Genomic DNA, 21,111 nt, shown 5'->3' with positions numbered 1-21,111 from the left:
CAATGGAAATTTAATCTCAAAAAAAAAAAAAATCGGGGCTGGAGCGATAGCACAGCGGGTAGGGCGTTTGCCTTGCACGTGGCCGACCCAGGTTCGAATCCCAGCATCCCATATGGTCCCCTGAGCACCGCCAGGAGTAACTCCTGAGTGCAGAGCCAGGAGTAACCCCTGTGCATCGCCAGGTGTGTCCCAAAAAAAAGCAAAAAAAAAAAAAAAAAATCAACAAACTCCTAGCACAAATTGAATGTTTTCAAGAATTCTAATTATTCACACCTTTGCAAGGAAAACTGGTTATATTTTTTTTTTAATTTATTTATTTTTAATTAGAGAATCACCGTGAGGGTACAGTTACAGATTTATACACTTTTGTGCTTATACTTCCCTCATACAAAGTTTGGAACCCATCCCTTCACCAGTGCCCATTCTCCACCACCCGTAAACCCAGTGTCCCTCCCACCCTCCCCAATCCCATCTCCCCCCCACCCCACCCTGCCACTGTGGCAAGGCATTCCCTTCTGTTTTCTCTCTCTAATTAGCTGTTGTGCTTTGCAATAAAGGTGTTGAGTGGCCGCTGTGCTCAGTCTCTAGCCCTCATTCAGCCCGCAACTCCCTTCCCCCACATGGCCTTCGACTACAATGTAGTTGGTGATCGCTTCTCTGAGTTGCCCTTTCCCCGGAACGTGAGGCCAGCCTCGAAGCCCTGGAGTCAACCTCCTGGTACTTATTTCTACAGTTCTTGAGTGTTAGTCTCCCACTCTGTTATTCTATATACCATAGATGAGTGCAATCTTTCTATGTCTGTCTCTCTCTTTCTGACTCATTTCACTCAGCATGAAACTTTTCATGCCCATCCACTTGACTACAAAATTCTTGACCTCCTTTTTTCTAACAGCTGCATAGTATTCCATTGTATAGATGTACCAAAGTTTCCTCAACCAGTCATCCGTTCTGGGGCATTCGGGTTTTTTCCAGATTCTGGCTATTGTAAACAGTGCTGCGATGAACATACATGTGCAGATGTTGTTTCGATTGTACTTTTTTGCCTCTCTGGGATATATTCCCAGCAGTGGTATTGCTGGGTCAAATGGGAATTCAATATCTAATTTTTTGAGAGTCGTCCAAATTGTTTTCCAGAAGGGCTGAACCAAAACTGGTTATATTTTTATACTTAAATGCAGTCTATCACTAAAGACTACCTGGAAAATATATAATTTAGAAAAGAAAATATAAAACTTAGAACAAAAGAAAGTATAAAACTTAGAACAAAAGAAATGCTATGAGCCATTATCCCTGACATAACTTTTGAATGTAACAAATACACACTTCACTAAAGTCACTTTCTTACAGGATTTCCCTACAAAGTTTCATTATGTAATCATCCGATGTTTTTTTCTCTATAAAGATGATATTCACATGTTCTTCGGCAAATTATCAGTGTTCTCCAAAGCCTTGCACCGATGCCCCTTCTACCATCTACATCCCGAGCTCGCCTCTCTTCTGACAGATCCCCTGCACTGAACTCCAGCAGTCATCGCTTCCTCAGAGATGCCAAAGAAACACACTTGCCTGAGAGACAGACTAGCAGTCAGTCTTACTGGGCTACAACATTTATATAGGATTTTTAAAATACAGTACTTAATGATCTGTCTTGTTTATATATGAAGGCAAAGAAAAATTATAGGATGGTTTTTTGGTGGAGAGGAATTTCTTAAACAAGTCAGCTAAAAAGGCAAAAATCGCAAAGGGGGCTGAGTGATAATACAGCAGGTAGGGCATTTGTCTTGAAAAAAACACAGAGGTTGATCAACTTGGCTATACTAATGTTCAGTCATCTAGACATAACTGTCATAAAGTGGATACATCAAGAATAGTCTAGAATGGCCACTTGTGATATATATAATTAACAAGGAACTAGTGTCTGGTATATAAAGAACTCTTATAAATCAATATGAAGAGGCTGGAGCGATAGCATAGCGGGTAGGTCGTTTGCCTTGCACGCAGCTGACCTGGGTTGGATTCCCAGCATCCCATATGGTCCCCTGAGCACCACCAGGAGTAATTCCTGACTGCAGAGCCAGGAGTAACCCCTGTGCATCAACGGGTGTGACCCAAAAAGCAAAAAAAAAAAAAAAAAAAAAAAAAATCAATATGAAGTAGGCAAATACGGCAACAGGAAATATGCAGAGGTTTAAATAGGTCATTCACAAGCCAGAGGATAGTACAGGAATTAAAGCACTTTCCTTGCACATGGCTGACCACCATTTACCCCCAGCACTATATGGTGCCTGAGCTCCCACCATATATGGTGCCTGAGCTCCACCAGGAGTGACCCTGGAGCACAAACTCAGGAGTAAGTCCTAAGCATGAGTGTGTGTGGTCCCAAAGCCAAACAAAAACAGAAAAACAAAAAACAGGTCAGGGGCCAGAGCAATAGTATAGTGGGTAAGGTGCTGGACTTGCACACGGCTCACCCAGGTTCCATCTCTGGCATCCCATATGGTCCCCCGAGCAACACCAAGAGTAATTCCTAAGTGGGGAGCCACGGATAACCCCTGTGCACCACTGGGTATGGCCCCCAAACAAAAAATCAAAAAAACAAAAAACCCAGGTCATTCACAGAAAAAAAGTAACTTCAACTTTTATGATGGAAATCCAAAACTAGAAAATTCAAATTTTCAGCAGCAACTACGGGGGCAGAGAGATAGGACAGCAGTTGGAGTGCTTGCTTTGCATGTGGCCAAGCATCTCATGTGATCCCCTGAGCACCGCCAAGAATGATCCTTGAGTGCAAAGACAGGAAGAAGCCCCAAGCTGAGCCCAGGATTTCTATGAAACTTGCCTATATTTGCTGATTTACACTGACAACATGAGGAAATAAACTGATTTTATATTATAAACGTATTACATTAGGTACTATAGACTACTTACAGTTTCTAAGTCTTCAATATCTTTCTCAAACTCTTTATTTTGCTCATTCATGTCCATAATGATATTAAATACAGACTGCCTAGGGTGTAATGTTCGATCAAATTGGTGGTACATATTTCTCCAAAACCTTTATGACAAAAACAAGTTTCAATAAATTGTGTTTAAGAAAAATACAATATAAATCAAGTTCTTCAAACGATGCCAACTTACTTAAAGTTGAAAGATACTGTATTTGGCTCCAACACTGCAAATTTCTGCGATTTAGAATTGTAGAGGGGATTTAAGTACTTCCTTTGGTCAGTCAAAAGAAATGGCCACAAAGAATAAGTCTTCTCCCTTAATCTGAACATAATGAAAAATCAAAAATCATAACTTTCTCTGATGTTAAATACCATTCTAATATAACGAGTTTAACAAGGACACTAAAATTTTAGTTTTTTCTTCTATTCAGTCTAACCTCACCTTGTTGCTGACAATGTACTATATTAGATTTTCCTTTTCTTTTTCATAATCATGGAATTAAAAAAAAAACCCATGTCTCTTGAACACAACACAGGTGTATCCTTTTCTTTCACCATCATACAACTTAAAAGATAACTTTTGGGACCAGGGAGAGAGTACTACAGTGGGCAGGACGTTTGCCTCACATGTGGTGAACACAAGTTCAAACTCTGGCATCCCAAATGGTCCCCTGAACCCACCACGAGTTGATTCCTGAGTGCAGAGCCAGGAGTCTGTCCCGAGCACCTCCAGGTGTGCCCGCACCTTGCAAACACCCCACAAAATGACCATTTTACCTAACAGAGTTTCATAAATTTGGTCTCTATGACATAACCACACACAAGTATACAGAATAAGTTACTAATGTACATCTGTTAGTTCTTATTCTGTTGGCCCTAAACCCAGCAATGGTGGTAGGTACTAAGGTATATGGACAAATTCAAGTATTAATGTTGAAAAAAAGAATTATCAAAAATGAGGACATTATTCAAGAGTGAAAAATGTCCATTACATCCCAAATCTAAGAATTAAAGGATAGAATGGTTTTTGGTAGTGTACCTAACAAATAAAATTAAAAGGACAGGCTATATAAGGAGGAAGATAGAGAATTTGTTCATCTCCCCATGGACTCTAAAACTGCTCATCTGTATGTTCCTAGAAAAAAAACAACTAGTAATTATCTGCTTTCATTATCAGTTCCTATTTTTAAGAAAATTCCTATTGCTTAGCCCTGAGAAGGATATTTATTCCTAAAATAGATCCAAATCATCTATTCTAGAGTATGACAAAACAAATTACTATAGCACAGAGCTAGAGTTCTAATATTTTTTGGTTTGTTCATCTCTGTCCCATTATACTATTTGCTTGCAAGTTATTCCCTTCACACAGTTTTAAATTTTTCACATGCTTTCAGTTTTGTCCCAAAAATATGAGCATGTGGCTGTTCAACTCACACCAGATTTAGCTTCTCTAATAAGTAAATTTGTATGGTCAAGAATCTACTTCTAATCTAATCTTCTTCATTGATTACCAGAAAAAAAATCTGATCTCAGAAGTCCAATCTGGGAAGGAGGAAAAAAAAATTTTATATATACACACATACATACATATATATAAAAGAATTTTAGATTTCCTATGCATCAAAATAAAATAATAAAAACCCAGGCTTCAAAGTCTGGTTAGACAACAACTCTACAGTACCCCAGGGGAGGAGACGTAAGGCTTGGAAGACGTAAGGCATAGGAAGATCTCATTTCCCCAAAGACTTGTCTGCTCAGAACCATGAGGGGGGGTGAGGGCTGCATCTAACTTTAAAATTAGCGATCCTATATCTTTTACCATGCTCTCAAACTTAATGATCACTATTTCCTAGAAAACTAGAGTCAACTTCTCTGTTCTAAATATATATGTTCAGAAGGGCAAGGCGTGGGGAGGAGGTTTCTAGTGTTCTGGCAATGTTTCTCTTTCTGCTGACTGGTTACAAAGGTGGTTAAGCTTCAAGATTTATTGAGCTTCAACTTAAATGTACTTTTCTGTAGATATGCTCTATTTCAAAATTTTAAATGCAATGTTATGATTAATCATAATATAAGAGGGATCTTCTGAAGGTATTTAGCTTCAGAAATACTAATATAAAATTTAGTTCTATTTCATATTGTCAGGATGTTTTATTCAGTTTACTTGGTTTTTGTTAGACCAGGGCTAAACAAAAGCTTAAAAAAAAAAAGAAAGAAGAAAAAGAACCCATTTTAATTAAACCATCTTACTTGAGTTCTTCTCTTTCCTTCTGACAATTTCCAAGAAAGTTTCCAAATTGGCAAGAATGAATATGTTCATGGATCTGAAGAAGAAATGCCTCGTTGAATTCAAAGGCTTGTGGAAACTGTTCAGTCAAATGCCACACACATTCCAAGAACTGAGTAAACACTGGTGAGACTTCCTTTGGGTCACCATCCAACTGGCCACACCTAACCCCCCAGAAAGTATAGGCTTTTAAAACTGTCACTGAAAGAAATTCATTGTTCAGGTACTGTCAAATTTAAATACATATACCACCTCTCCCCCTCCCTTCAAATAAAACCTAATTACATTATCCAAAAAACTAAACAATTTATACAAATAAATTTTTCAGAGTCTGTATAAATTTTATAGGGTCTAAGTGTAAGTTTTAAAAGGTCTTTATAATTAGAAAAATCCAGATAGAAATGAAGGTAACAAATAGCAGAGAAATTAACATAGGTTTAAGAACTGAAAAACGTAACAAAATATTTTGGATTTTGGGGGGCTGGAGTAATAGCACAGCAGGTAGGGCATTTGTCTTGCACATGGCCAACCTGGGTTTGATTCCCAGCATCCCATATGGTCCCCTGAGCACCAACAGGAGTAACCCCTGTGTGACCCAGAAAGAAAAAAAAAATTGTTTTTTCCTGTTTTCATCAGTCACCATACAAAAAAGGTAAACGGGCTGGAGCGATAGCACAGCGGGTAGGGCATTTGCCTTGCACGCGGCCGACCCGGGTTCGATTCCCAGCATCCCATATGGTCCCCTGAGCACCGCCAGGGGTAATTCCTGAGTGCAGAGCCAGGAGTAACCCCTGTGCATCGCCGGGTGTGACCCAAAAAGCAAAAAAAAAAAAAAAAAAAAGTAAACATTCTCATGAACCATCAGATATGTGACCTCATGAAGACAGAAACACAAAAGCAAATGAACTTTACCAATTTTATACAAAATATGAACATATTGTTACTCACCTCTCTGAAAATTTGTGTCCAAAGGAGATCCAATCCTTTTCTATCAAAACCTTAATGAGGAAAAGTATAAAATAATACATAACATAATCTGTTTATAAAGGATTAAATCCTATTATCTTAAAAATAATTTAAGGTTGCAGATTAAACAAAACATTTCTTTTAATTATAACCCAAAGACAAGACCCTGGATTAGAGGTAAGTTTGAAGAAGTGAAAATGGGGTCAGGGGACTCAGAGATCAGATCTCCTTGGCACCATAGGCTCCCTGAACATGGTCACAGTAGTCGAGGAGACACCCCAAACATCCCCAGGGTGGCTCTGGTGGGCCTGGCACCCTAGTTCCCAAGAAGCACTGTGTAGCTGACCTCAAGTGAATGCCAGGCCTGGCTGGCCGTTCCATTGGGAGCAGCTCCCTGGATTCCGGAGTCCTATTTGGGAGGCGTCACCAACCAAAACACAAATGGGGGGAAACCCAAGAGGTGGTGTAACAGGCACAGCTAACCTGGGTTCAATCCCTGACAGCACATATGGTCCCCCTGAGTACTGCCAGGAGTGATCCCTCAGCACAGAGGCAGGAGGAAACCCTAAGCAGATCCAGATGCAGCCCCCAAAAGCAATTAAAGAAAGAGGGAAAGAGGGAAAGTGATACATAAAGGAAAGTCACAGGGCCAGGGGGGTGGCTCAAGGAGCACGAGCACATGCTCTGTGTGGGGCCGCCTGGGATTGGTCCCGACAGCGCAACTTGCCTGGAACATCCATGGGCCATGGGCCATGAGTATGGTATGGCCATGAGTATGTCCAGGTGGAGCTTGACAAAAATGTTTTTAAGTTTTTTTAAGGGAATACAGCTATGACAAATGATTATATTTATGACAATTTAACTAAAAAAATAGAAGCTATAAAGCACTGATTAATTTGCATTTCCTATGTACAATGATTATTTATATTAAAAGGGCTAGACAGGGGCCAGAGTGACAATGCAGTGAAGAGAAGAAGAGGGAAGGAAAGCGGAGGGGAAGAAAGAGGAGAGGAGAGGGAAAGAAACAGACTAGAAAAATGAAAAACAAAATGCCTCCAACTGATAACTGTAGTATGGATATTTCAATCTTTTGGTTTCTTTGGAGTTTTTGTATGGGTTTTTGTCACACACAGCAAAGATCAGGGCTTACTCCTGCTTGGTGTTCAAGGATCACTCATAGCAGGGCTTGGAGGGACCATATGTGGTGCTGGGGTCAAACCCAGGTTGGCTGCACAAAAGGCAGCCTTATCCACTATAGTATTATTATTATGGCCTACTTTTGGCTTATTTACACATTACTTAAATAGCTTGAAAAAGAGACCAATTAAAACTCTACGTTCATATTCAAGTGTTAATAACTAACTTCTTATAGAAATTGTCTAAACATCTTAATATTTAATACTTATAAATTTCATCAAATACCAAATACATACTTTTCAAAGCAGCAAAATTACTACTTGTTTCTCTGACTTAGGAATCGGGAAGGGTAAATACCTTGTATGCAGCCAACTGGGACTCAATCCCCAGCATCCAATACAGTACCCCAATTCCCACCAACAGTGATCTCTGAGCACAAGCCATGAGTAAGCCCTGAGCACTGCTGGAAGTGTTTCACCCTCCCCCCCCAAAAAAAAAAACTTCTCTGACTTGGTCCTAAATTATATCTGATTCTCTAGTAGAACATACAATATGATGGCCAAGAATGCAGTTTCTGAATCGCATTGCTTCCACATCTAGATGACTTCTGGACAAGTGATTTTCTGGCTGGAGCTTCCCTAAATTTTTTGGGTCCTCTGCCATTCTTCTGCATGCCCAGATCTAAAATTTAATTTATCTTTCACATAATTAAACTTATTCATGTGCTCATCTCAGTGAGAAGCAGAAAAGCATCATCCATCCCAGTGACTAAGGCTGGAGCCTGTAATGCTTGGATAGGACACTAGAGAGAACTTCCTTTTACGCCATACTCAATCTGTGTGCATTTTTTAGATAACAGCTTCACAACTTCCTTCAGTTGAAAAGATCAAAATTATCTCCTAAATCACCAAGTGGCCCCTGGAAGATGAATGATAATGTCTCTTATTTGGAACCGTTTGTCTAGTCAAACAAATCTTACCATGAATCCTTTGATTGTCCTGTAGTAGGAATCCAGTAAGAGAGACCCAAGGGAACAAACCTGGGAAGTCCTATCCCAACCATCAGAACAATGTACCAACACACTTGCATTTTCAATCATTATTGCCTAAGAAGAAAGATCGTATTAATTATAATATAGGATACATTTTAAGTCAATCAAAAAATTCTACTAGTGTCCCCAAAATGGCTTAAGCACAAAGCTGAGATCTCAAACCCAGGTGGTGGTTCTAAGGCTATGTGCTTAATCACCAGTGCTGTTATATGCACCAAAGTGGTCCTGACAGGCCCATGGTCTGGGAGTCTGGCAAGGGGAAATTAATTTTAAAATTAAAATAAATTAAAAGTTCTACTTTGGCCAGAAAGATAGCTCCATGGGTTGAGTATACGGCTTTACATTGCAGGGGACCCTACTTCTATCCCCAGCATTGCACGGCCCCTGTACAAAAAAAATAAAGTTCTATTTACTCAAAACCATGCTACTAGGGGTATTGCGTCACAAAGAGCAATGAGTTCAACGCAATCTGTCAGAAGGTCATTTCAAAAAGGGAAAAGGAAAAACACCATACAAATATAAAATATACAGAATGAGAAAAAAGCCTGTTTGAAATTTGAAAATTTCTTTTAATATTCCTAAACTAAATCCATTCCTTCCCACCCATTAGAAACCCCAAACCAACTATAGCAAGAGTTACTTTGGCTAAGAAGATTGCAGCATCCATAACAGCTTTGATATGACGAAGCCATCCTGAGTTCTCCAAACCCGAGTAGAAATCATTGACAGAAAGTCCCTTGGTACCATTGACTAGAAAATGAAGGGGGTGGGAAATCATTTAGTTAGAATGGGGCTAGAGTTTTCACTTTTGAACAAGGGCAAATGAACTGGAGAGAGAAAAGGACCACAAGATTCCCTATACTTAAGAATATACTACTAAAAATTCAGTAAAAGATATTTGGATACATTTTCTGTCATATTTGGATACATCTTTCCTTTGTTTCTATATACTTAAAAAAACGCTCAAGGGACTGAGAGGACTCACTGGATCAGAATATACATATTTTGCATGCAGGAGATGTGGGTCTGAAGCTGGGGACGACACCGTCTACCCCTATCTCCCGTCCCCAGCACCTTCAGAGCAACCCAAACTCCAACCACTAAGCTAAGTGTAGCCTCCAAGAACTGCTGAGTGTGACCCCACTTTCCCTGCACCCTGCCCCCAAATGCAGCACAAATATTTTTAAAGAAAATAGGCAGTGCAAATGTTTAGTTCAAAATAGTCGTTCAGGGCTAGAGGGATGACCAATGGCTTGGAGCACATGTACTGCATGCTGAAGACCTCATTCAATCAGGCATGAGCCCCCAAGTACTGAGATAGCAACAGCCCTGAGCACTGCTGAATGAAGCCTAAATAACCACCTTAACACCAAAAATAAAAAAAGAAATCAAAAGAAAGAGAGAAAAAGACAGAAAGAAAGAAAGAAAGAAAGAAAGAAAGAAAGAAAGAAAGAAAGAAAGAAAGAAAGAAAGAAAGAAAGAAAGAAAGAAAGGAAGAAAGAAAACTGACACTTGCAGTGCCAGTTATCAAAATCTTAATAGTAATTTAAAATTTTATATCTAGCATTATATTTCTATTGGGCAAAGATGCCTACTAAAGTAAACAATAATCATACCTTCCAATAACTTCTGAAGGCTGGACCTCATGACATGAATATTTTCAATTCCAACAAACTGAAATCTAATATTGGAATAGTTATCTTCATTTTCATAGCCTTTTCCAGCAGCTCTGTTGGCCATTGCATTCAGCTAAAATGTAATTGAAATTGTAATTTCATTGTAATTTAAATTTAGTGACAAAAGTAATTTGTCACTAGATGTAAATGAAATTTAGTGACAAATTACTTTTAGCTTAGAGAATATCAAAATGTCATGAAAACACTAAAGTATATTTTAGCCATAAGAGTTCAACACTAAATATGCTGAATTTGTGAAGTAAAAATGTTATAAGTGGTATACCATAATAATAAAGCATATCATAAAATGACAAAATGACTTTACTATAAGACAAAAGTTCCCACAAATAATTAACAAAACAAAATTCAGTTGTGTTTTAATCATTCCAAGTTAGTATTTCAAAATTTAAGAAAGTATGTCTCCCTTTTAAATCCTTAACGGTTCATAACTTGACAACTGATGGAATTTTTTTTTACAGAGTCAGGCTAAGAGATTTCACTTCGGAATAACACTATAGTATTTAACCATTCAGGAAGCTACAAATATCAGACAAATCTGAAATGTGTCTTATTTGAGATTACTAAAGGTTCATACAGTATATATCACAGCTTGTGTAGTAAATACATCTCTGAGAAGATAAAAAAAAATAAACTTGTGGCTGGAGAGATAGTTCAATAGACTGACATGCATGATTTTGTATGCAGTAGGCCTGGGTTCAATTTCTGGAACCACATACAGAGTCCTCACCACCACCATGCATAACCCTGGAGCAATGGGCTACAAGGAGCCCCACTGGGAGTGGCCCAAAATCAAACAAAGTTTTTAATTAAAAATTAAAATATTAATTAAAAATTATTCAATTAATTAAACATTAAAAATAAGTCTCCCTAAAATATCTACTTTTATTATATAAAAATATATTAAGTCTCCATGAATAGCTTTGCAACTGTGTAACTCACAGTGACTCAATTAAAAAATTATATATATATATGCCTCAAGGGAGAAAACAGACTGCTTGCTCAACTAACCCACAGTCTGGTTTTTGGATGAAATGGTATCGGATGTTCACTGAGAATCTGGCATGCTTAATTCTTTCAGATTAAGATTTCAGATAGTACAATATTATAATATTCTCCTGAATTTGGAAGAAAGTGCACCTAATTTGAAATAGCAGCTTTCTATTGGTTGAGAACCAGATTTATAAGTACAGTGAACTTCCCTTTCCTGGTCATTGGTTTTATTCAGTACCTATGATGACTAAAAAAGTTGGATATTTTTAATATTCCTAAAATACTTCTATGTGAGCTGATGTTTAATTTATAATCAACAAAAGATATACTTCCTGTCAATTACACAAATAAAAGATATTATGTCCAGAGAAATAGATCATCCTCAGATCTCTTGCATTACCCCTCAGAAAGAATTGTATCAAAATAGCTTTTTATAAGAGGTATCGTATCTAATATTACCTAAAATTATTTCTAACTGAAACACTTAGTCATACAAGTAAAATTTTTCTTACAAGGGATATTATCACAACTCCTGACTTATAAGTATTTTTAACAAAATATATTACTAATCTGTTAATTTCTAAATTTAAAACTTAATTTAGTCAAATCAATCTGGTTTTCTACATCTTCTGTGAAGCTGTAGAGATAAGAATTACTTTTTAAAAATTTTTTATTAGAGAATCACTATGATGTAGTTAAAAATTTATGAACTTTTGTGTTTGCATTTTACTCATACAGTGATCGTTTACCCATCCCTCCACCAGTGCCCATTCACCTAAGAATTACTTCTAAAACAGCTATTGTTCCTTTCAATAAAGCTGCCTAAAATTGTGTCCAATATTGCTCACTCGCTTTTCCTCATTGCTTTCTCTTATTTTCTCCTCATTCCAGATTTTTGAAGAAATCCTCACTACAATTCTGCCAAAGTCCTTTTGTGTAGCCCACCAGATCTGCATGCGATGCTATAATAAAAATTAAAAGTATTATCAGCTTTAATAATTTTGATGATTTCAATTACTTTAGTTCTAGGATTCTATATCTGATTGTTTACGTGTGTAATAAAGAGCTAAAAGGGATTCTAACATTTGTCTCAATGATAAAATTTATATTATCTTATATCAATTGTGTATTATGTTAATTATTTTATAGATGTCTAACAGGACAATTATTTCCTTTTCTTTAATTATCAATATTAATGCTTCCTAAGTTAACTGTTTTTCTTCTTTTGGAATCAAATTACAGTCTTAACAAAAAGTATTCTGCCAATAAAAAATTCTATCAACAACTGTATGATTCTATCACTTTTCAAAACATTAGTATTTTCCCACAATTAACCAAAAACTTACCTGGTAACCAACATAAAATTCAACTCTCTTAAATTTGTATCTGTATATATTTCAAAAGACATATAAAACAATATATATCACCAAATAAGTTACCGGTAAGTTAGTATTATAATTTGGTATGCCTTATTTAAAAAAAAAAAGAAAAAAACAGGGCAATGCTGGGGGTCCTGGGGCCACCACACTTCCAAGGATGCTCAGAACTCAGGGGGGTGGGGGGAAATGCGGCATCAAATACTGGAGATCATGTGAACTCAGGGCCTTGAACATACCAGGCATGTGCTCTTACCTCTTGAGCTATCTCCCCAGTCCTAAATTCATATATATTTTTAAAAATTATTCCTTTAGCATTATTAACCTCAGTTAATTTAAAACAAGGATTTATATATTTTGAATACAAAATGATCAACTCTAAACAACTAAAGAAAGAAAATAAACAACAAACTCCACCATCTTCGAGACACATACTTTGGGCCTGGTATCCACAACATACATGTAACGATTGACCGGATTGGCTTTACTGATGGCTTGAAGCAAATGTTCATCCTCCAGGCACCTGGCACTGAATCCTGACAGTGGCTGACTACATCGACAAATGGCAGCCTGAAGAGATGAAACACAGATTATCCAAAAATATCTAAAATATGACTCAATAAACATTCAAAAATATCTAAAACATGTCTCAATAAACATTTAAAAGAAAAAACTTAAAATCAGATGTTCAATTTGTTTAATAGTGGCAGAAAAATTATGAGGCATAAACTTAAAAATCCCATTTGAATTAAATACTATCTCAGAATCTTTTTTTTTTTTTTTTTTTTTGCTTTTTGGGTCACACCCAGCGGTGCTCAGGGGTTACTCCTGGCTTTGCACTCAGCAATTACTCCTGGCAGTGCTTGGGGGACCATATGGGATGCCGGGGATCGAACCCGGGTCGGCCGCGTGCAAGGCAGACGCCCTACCCACTGTGCTATCGCTCCGGCCCCCTATCTCAGAATCTTCATGCTATTAAATCTAAGTGTCTGCTTATTTAGTTTAGGTAAAGAAAGATTGTAGGTCCTAAGAAACAATTCCAGTTAATGAAGAAATATACTGGAGTAAAGGAAGATGCCTGAATCACCCTTGACCCCAGTGTGTAGAGAGGAGAAAGATAGAGAAGGGGAAAAAATGAAGGGGAAAAGAAGAGAACAGGAAGGAATGGGTGAACAGGGATTAGGGCTTCAGTTACGCTGGTGATGCAGGTGAGTGGTGTGGCCATATAGCCAACACACAGACTCAACAACACTGAAAACATGGGATCGAAGCTGCAGCCACCGGAACTTTGTAATGTGCCTGGAGGTGGGGGATGAAGTGGGGGCTGGGGTGGGGAGGGAATACGGGAACACTGGTGGAGGGAAGTTGACAATGAGGTGGTAAGATTGGTATTGAAATACTATATGCCTAAAACTCGACTGCCAATAACATTGAAAACCAATGTTTTTTAAATAAATTTTTAAAATTAAACAATTTCAGTTTATTTTCTATTAGCAAGCTAATGTTGAGATGCATTCTGCACTCCATTTATATTATGTTTTCAGTAGACTGAGGTCTTGGTTTGAGCCAGGTGTGGCCTCCTAAGAAAATAAACTTGCAACTCAAGATTAGGCAAAGATTGTGATTCCTGGCAGACATTTCTCTGGACTTAGTTACTAAAATACTAAAATAAAGAAATCCAAAACTAAAAAAAAAAAAAAAGATTAGGCAAAGATTTGGCAATGAATAAAAAGTAGTACTTTCTTCAATTAAGCAACATTTACTTTTCGAAGCTTTCAGACCTGATTAGAAACCAGTTCCCTTAAATAAAATCAGTCATAAAATAAGAAAAACTTCAGTTCAAATATGAGTTAAGAAATAGGGGCTGGAGCGATAGCACAGCGGGTAGGGCGTTTGCCTTGCACTCAGCTGACTCGGGTTCGATTCCCAGCATCCCATATGGTCCCCTGAGCACTGCCAAGAGTGTTTCCTGAGTGCAGAGCCAGGAGTAACCCCTGTGCATTGCTGAATGTGGCCCAAAAAGGAAAAAAAAATAAAAAAGAAAGAAAGAAAGAAAAAGAAAGAATGTAACGGGGCCAGGGCAATAGTCCACCGGGAAGGTGTCTGCATTACATATGTCCAACCCAGGCTGACACCTGGCATCCTATATTCCCATAAGATACACCAGCATCACTAGGAGTAAGCCCTAAGTACAGAGCCAGGAGTAGACCTTGAGCACTGTATTTTTGGGGTATGGCCCCAAAAATAACAATAGTAATTTCAAAATAATTGAAAAGGAAAAAAAACATAAGAGATAAGGAATTTTGAGTAAATATTTCCTATTATTTAAAGTATTTTAAAAATAATTAAAAGATTTAGATCTATATACTTTTTCTCTTTTTAGCGCATACTAACGCCTACTTAACCCTACAAAATATGCCAACCACATTATCACTAAATAAAAATATATAAATTTACACATTTTAAATTTATACAGTTAATAAAACTATAAATTTAATAAAAATAGAAGGTAAGAATTACCTCATAAGGGGGGAGAAGAAAGAAAAAACATTACCTCATTCAGTTCTTTCAGACCTATTTTTTTTTTTAATGCTTTTTGGGTCACACCCAGCAATGATCAGGGGTTAGTCCTGGCTCCCGAGTCTTAAAGACAAAGTTTACTTATTTATAAAGAAGATTAATTTGAAGACTGACCAATAAGGCATAGTTGTGTAAGGGGATGTAGGCCCTGAAGAACTGGAGACTTAAGTTTACATTAAAAAAAAGTGCAATATTCGCTTTCCTCTTCCTTTTCTTGAACACTGGTCAGAATCACTACAACACATACTAGGCCAAAAGTTATAAAAGAAAGAATCCAAAAAACACAGATCACTTGCATACACAGACTAAACTGTATTGTAGTGCCTCACTTGGAAATATGAGAGGGAGGCTAGCCAAGAATCAGGTATTTTTGAAAGACACGTGAAACAAAAATAAATACACACAAACTCTACAGCAAACAGTATACTGTGTGTAGTTTTCTATAACTATTTGTAGTTTTCAATATGGGGTAGTTAAACAACATAGCAATTCTTTTTTGAAATTCCTATTATCAAAAAACTAAGTTATAACATTGAGAATAGAAAACTTTTTTTTCTTAATTTATTTATTTTTAATTAGTGAATCACCGTGAGGGTACAGTTACAGATTTATACACTTTTGTGCTTATGCTTCCCTCATACAAAGTTCGGGAACCCATCCCTTCACCAGTGCCCATTCTCCACCACCAGTAAACCCAGCATCCCTCCCACCCTCCCCAACCCACCTCCCCCCACCCTACCCTGCCACTGTGGCAGGGCATTCCCTTCTGTTCTCTCTCTCTAATTAGCTGTTGAGGTTTGCAATAAAGGTGTTGAGTGGCCACTGTGCTCAGTCTCTAGCCCTCATTCAGCCCGCAACTCCCTTCCCCCGCATGGCCTTCGACTACATTATAGTTGGTGATCCCTTCTCTGAGTTGCCCTTTCCCCAGAATGTGAGGTCAGTCTCCAAGCCATGGAGTCAACCTCCTGGTACTTATTTCTATGATTCTTGGGTGTTAGTCTCCCACTCTGTTAGAGAATAGAAAACTTTTAAAAAGAAAATCTATCCAAAAATAAAAGCTCTTGTATCTAAAAAAAACCAACATACTGAAAAAAGGATCCAATAGATGGATCAGAGATAAAAGATTGAGAAAATATTCCAAAAAATAAAAGAAATGGGAAATAGGAGTGAATAATAAGAAAATGGGAGATTTATCATAGGATGTCCAATAATCAACTCACACACACAAGTACAAAGACAAGAAGAAATCAGCAAATAGTAGAGACACAACTTCTCAAACCTGAGTTTCCAGATAGAATTGAAAACAACGCATCAAAACATATCACTGAGGAATAAAATTGGAGGGGGAACCACACCTAGTGATGCTCAGGGGTTACTCCAGGCTCTGCACTCGGGAATCACTCCTCAAATTGCTTGGTGAATTTTATGGGATGCAAAGAACGGAAACTGGATCAGCCACATGCAAGACAAACCCCGCTCACTGTACTATCACTCTGGGCCTCACTGAGAAATTTTTAAGAAGCAAGAAAGACTATAAAAGCTTCCACAAGGAAAGAAATTCAGTTTCACAAAGGATTGGAAGTCTAAACTTACTCAACTTAATGATTAGTTTTCAGGTACAGAAAAAGTGATCTGCTCTAAGGCCAGCACTTGCTTTGCAGGCAGCTGACTTGGGTTCAATCCCCTGCAACCTCTCTAATCCCCTAGGCACTACCAGGAGTGATCCCTAAGCACAGGTTTAGAAGTAAGCCCTAAGCACCACTGTGCCTGGCTGAAAAAAAAAAAAAATTCAAAAATGTCAGAAAATGAAAAGCCAACACTTCTCTATCAGCAACATCACTCCTCTAATGACCACAACGTAAAAATGAGAGTTTTTTTTGAAACCTCAACCTGAATATGAGTTATTCATTTGTAAAAGTTAAAAGAAACACTTCCTACCTCCTTTTCTTGATGGTAATAGGAAAGAACTGGGAATCTTCCCTTGCTCCGGAACTTGGAACTACCCACAATTATTGGTTTGCTTGCAATTCGGGGAACATAGAGTTCTCTGGGGTAAGTTTCACAAATCTGTAAACCATGAGGTTAAAATCAATTTTTAAAAACTTTAATGCAAGAACATATCAATGCTTTAGTCTGTAAACATACAGGGATAAATAGCCTACTCTGGTACTAACACTTTCACAATTCTGTCAAAGTTGATAAGATACCTTGTATTCTCTGTTGGCATCAGACAACTGCCAGTTTGAATTTGGCACTCCCATCCTCTTATATTCCTCAGAAAGGTCAATGAGTTGCCAACCTTGTATTCGTTCTGAATCATTTTGTTTAGGATTATAAGAGAATGCATACAGATCTTCATATTTTGCTATAGTATACAAAATACACAAATATTAAAATGCAATTATAGCACATAATACAATACAAATAAAAATGTTACAAAAACATAATACAAGGTTTTAATTTTATCCCTCCATTTTTCCTTTAAAAATTTCAGATAGCTAATGTTTGCAATTAAGTATTTTCCCAATTCTTTAATCTAAACAATTGTCTAAAGACAAATAATAAAAGTTACACTTACAATATTAAATTCTCTAATGACTTTCTTTTCTGAAAAGCAAAATTTTATTTTATTTATTTATTTTTTTCTTTTTGGGTCATACCCGGCGATGCTCAGGCATTACTCCTGGTTTTGCACTCAGAAATCACTCCCGGCGGTGCTCAGGGGACCACATGGGACGCTGGGATTAGAACCCGGGTCAGTTACGTGCAAGGCAAACGCCCTACCCGCTATGCCATCGCTGCAGCCCAAGCAAAATTTTAAATATACCATCCATTCACCATTTTTCCTAAATGAGATGTCAAATAGTAAAATAAAGCTACATAAAATAAAAATAACAATATAAATACAACATATAGAAAAAAATATGAAATTGAATTATATACTCTTACAAGACGGGTGGTATCAACCAAAAATGGCAATAGTTATGCAGAATTCCAGATAGCATTCATTTCTGAAAAAGCCCCCTGAAGTCACAGAAGCATTTCATTATCTCTATTCTGTTCTGACTTGTTCACTTATGGGCCACACCCCACTCCCACTCGTGCTGTCCCTGGCCCTGTGCAGTGCTGGGGTTGAACCCAGGCCTCCTTCGAGGACAAGAGCTCAATCCTCGGAGCTGTCTCCAGCCCTCGCCATCTTTAAACCACCTAGCTTACCTTGTAATGGTGGGACAGAGGTGTTAGAAATGGTTTCATGGGCTACACAAGTGAACAAAACCCTGCTTACAGAATTCAAGTCATGTTAGGGTGGTAACCCTCCAGATCCCTCAGGAATAGTGTGAAATTCCTCTTTAGAGTCTACATGCCTTCTCAATCTTACCTGTACTAAACTGGGTACATTTTCTTTTCCCTCAACTCACCTCCTCTATGTTTCACTCTTATTGATTAAATAGATTCATCCAACAGTTAGTAAAGATGCCTGGCCTTCCTTAACATTTTGTTTAAAAGTATTAATTTCCAAGTAATCCCCCTAGGTTGTGGGATACTTATTAAGAAAACAAAAAAGTGCTATCAACAAACCTTAAAAACATTAATATAAAGACTAGTGAGTGGTAAAATGTATTAGACACACTTTGTATGTCTAAGTCCCAGGCATCATAAAGAAAAAAAAAAAAGACCCCATTTCTATAAACCTCTATTGTTATGGTTTTTATTTATGTGTTTGATTTATGCATTAACAACAGAGGGAAAGTGGAGGGAATGACTACACATGAAGATGCTGATTGAGAAGGAGTAAAAAGAATAACATTATTTTAAAAACAGAATACAAGGGACTAAAGAGATTTCACTGGTAGGGTGCTTGTGTTGCACGCGCTGCGTGTGGCTGACCCAGGTTCAATTCCTGGATCACCCTGTATGGTTCCCCCAGCCCATCAGGAATGATGCCTTAGTGCAGAGCCCTGAGCACCACCAAGTATGACCCCCAAAATAAAACAAACACAAAAAAGTAGAATATAAAATAGCACTATTGATCAATAAACATTTTATATAGTTCATCTCAAAATGAAGCTCTGGTCTCTAAGAACAGTACCTTGTTTTGACAGTTGTAGTAAAGAGTTGTAAATATCATGGCAATCTCTTTCTCTGGGAACAATGAAATGCACAATCCTGAAGTTCTTGCACTGAATCACAAGTGGGCATCCAGAAGTCGTCAACGCCAGTTTCTCTACTGAGGCAATATGGTGATGCAATATCTATAATATGAAAAACACAAACATTTGACTATCATAAAAAAGTCTAGTCTTTTCCACAGTGTATAAAATCTGTATGTTATAAACCACATACACAAAAAGCAATCTACTCCTGCTATTTCCTATTGCTCTAGTCTCATTTTGAGTCCTACATCACAAATCCACACATTCAGAGTCGCTCCTAAACCCTGGGATGCTACGCTAGAACTTTACTTTCCTCTCTAATACCACTTCTAATCATTGCTTAAAATGCATTACTGAGAAGAATATAGTCTGACAATTTCTAAATGCCTTTCCAAGCAAGTCAGACCTCCCATCTTCTTATTACATATTATCTTATGCTTTTTCTTCATGACACTTAGTACCTGAGTAATACATTTTGTGGTAAATATCTATTTCTCCAGGAAGATGCTGAGAACTTCTCAAGTACTGCTAGAACTAAGTTGATTATCATATAATTCTAGCACTTAACAATATATGAAGAATCATAACCCTCTTCAAATAAAAATAAAATTTATTCATAAAACAAATGCTATGCAATATTCAAAATTAAAATTTGATCAAGGCTTGCTCTACAAGCCCATGTTCTCCCTTGCACACATATCTCACTTACTTGTCTTGTTTCTTTGTTTGCCTATGTCCTCTTCAGAGAAGCCTTTGTTTCTCTCTAGAACATGGACTTCTTTCTCTGCCCTCACATCTTTCTAAGTAAGTGTTAATAAAATCTACCTTGCTTCTTAAAAAAATAGAATTTGAGGGGCTGGAGCAATAGTACGGCAGGTAGGGCGTTTGCCTCACACATGGCCAACCCAGGTTTAATTCCCAGCATCCCATATGGTCCCCTGAGCACTGTCTGGAGTAATTCCTGAGTGCAAAGCCAGAAGTAACCCCTGTGCATCGCCAGGCGTGACCCAAAAAGAAAAAAAAAAAAAGGAATTTGATCAAGCCAGAAATATGTGTATCTTCAGATACCACAATGTTTACTGAATTAATAAATAGAAAATCTTACAATAAATTCAATACTTAGCTGGCATTTTAAACATATAATGCTCATCTAAAACTTTGAATATGGAAGACAGAGGGAGAGTGATTGCACTCGTTTGTGGGATATAAAAAAACAAAGTACGAGATGAATACCCATGAATAGTAGAATCAGGGGCCATGAGGACTAGTCCATGGATGGAAACTTGCCACAAGTGGGTGGTAGGGGGAGGGCAGTTAGGATAGAAAAGGGACCACCACCATGATAATGATACTTGAAAATAATCACTCTAGACAAGACCTGAGTGCTGAAAGTATATAAAGAGATATGCATGGAGAGGGAGAGAGAGAGAGAGAGAGAGAGAGAGAGAGAGAGAGAGAGAGAGAGAGAAGAAAAGTGTCTAAGCGCCTGCCATAGTGGCAGGCTGGGGGGCAGAGTGTAGGAGAGAAACCGGAGACATTGGTGGTGGGAAATGTACACTGGTGAAGGGTATTGAAACATTGGATGTCAAATTCAATAACGAACAACTTTGTAACTGTGTAGCTCATGGTGATTCAATGATGATGATGATGAAGATGATGATGGTGACGATAAATAAAAGCTTAGTACTGTTTGCTATTCTTATATGGTTTCCTGTCTTTTTAAAAAATTTTGTTTTTTTGGGCCATACCCAGTGGTGTTCAGGTCTTACTCCGTGACTCTGCACTCAGGGGTCACTCCAGGTAAGGCCTGGGGAACCATATGAGTGCTAGAGATCAAATCCAGGTAGGTTACATCCAAAATAAGTGCCCTACCTGCTATACTATCTCTCCAGCCCCATCATTTTCTTTCTCAATACCACTCCTTTTAA

The 21,111-nt window shown here is 37.7% G+C and overlaps 1 protein-coding gene across 1 annotated transcript in view; it reads right to left on the bottom strand.

Annotated features, from left to right (window-relative positions):
- The window catches only part of MTMR6 (myotubularin related protein 6), a 36,936-nt gene that overhangs the window by 2,282 nt on the left and 13,543 nt on the right, over window positions 1-21,111 (bottom strand). Inside the window, exons 3-13 of the mRNA XM_055136787.1 lie at window positions 19,120-19,282; window positions 17,237-17,394; window positions 16,968-17,096; window positions 12,885-13,019; window positions 10,003-10,135; window positions 9,027-9,136; window positions 8,315-8,440; window positions 6,181-6,230; window positions 5,196-5,396; window positions 3,139-3,270; window positions 2,929-3,055 (exon numbers count right to left, since the gene is read on the bottom strand). Of these exons, the coding sequence (XP_054992762.1) occupies window positions 2,929-3,055; window positions 3,139-3,270; window positions 5,196-5,396; window positions 6,181-6,230; window positions 8,315-8,440; window positions 9,027-9,136; window positions 10,003-10,135; window positions 12,885-13,019; window positions 16,968-17,096; window positions 17,237-17,394; window positions 19,120-19,282 (1,464 nt within the window). The remainder of the gene's footprint in view (window positions 1-2,928; window positions 3,056-3,138; window positions 3,271-5,195; window positions 5,397-6,180; window positions 6,231-8,314; window positions 8,441-9,026; window positions 9,137-10,002; window positions 10,136-12,884; window positions 13,020-16,967; window positions 17,097-17,236; window positions 17,395-19,119; window positions 19,283-21,111) is intronic.

This window comes from Sorex araneus, chromosome 1 (assembly GCF_027595985.1).
Source record: "Sorex araneus isolate mSorAra2 chromosome 1, mSorAra2.pri, whole genome shotgun sequence".
Lineage (NCBI taxonomy): Eukaryota > Metazoa > Chordata > Mammalia > Eulipotyphla > Soricidae > Sorex > Sorex araneus.
This window is presented reverse-complemented; position numbering and strand designations above follow the sequence as displayed.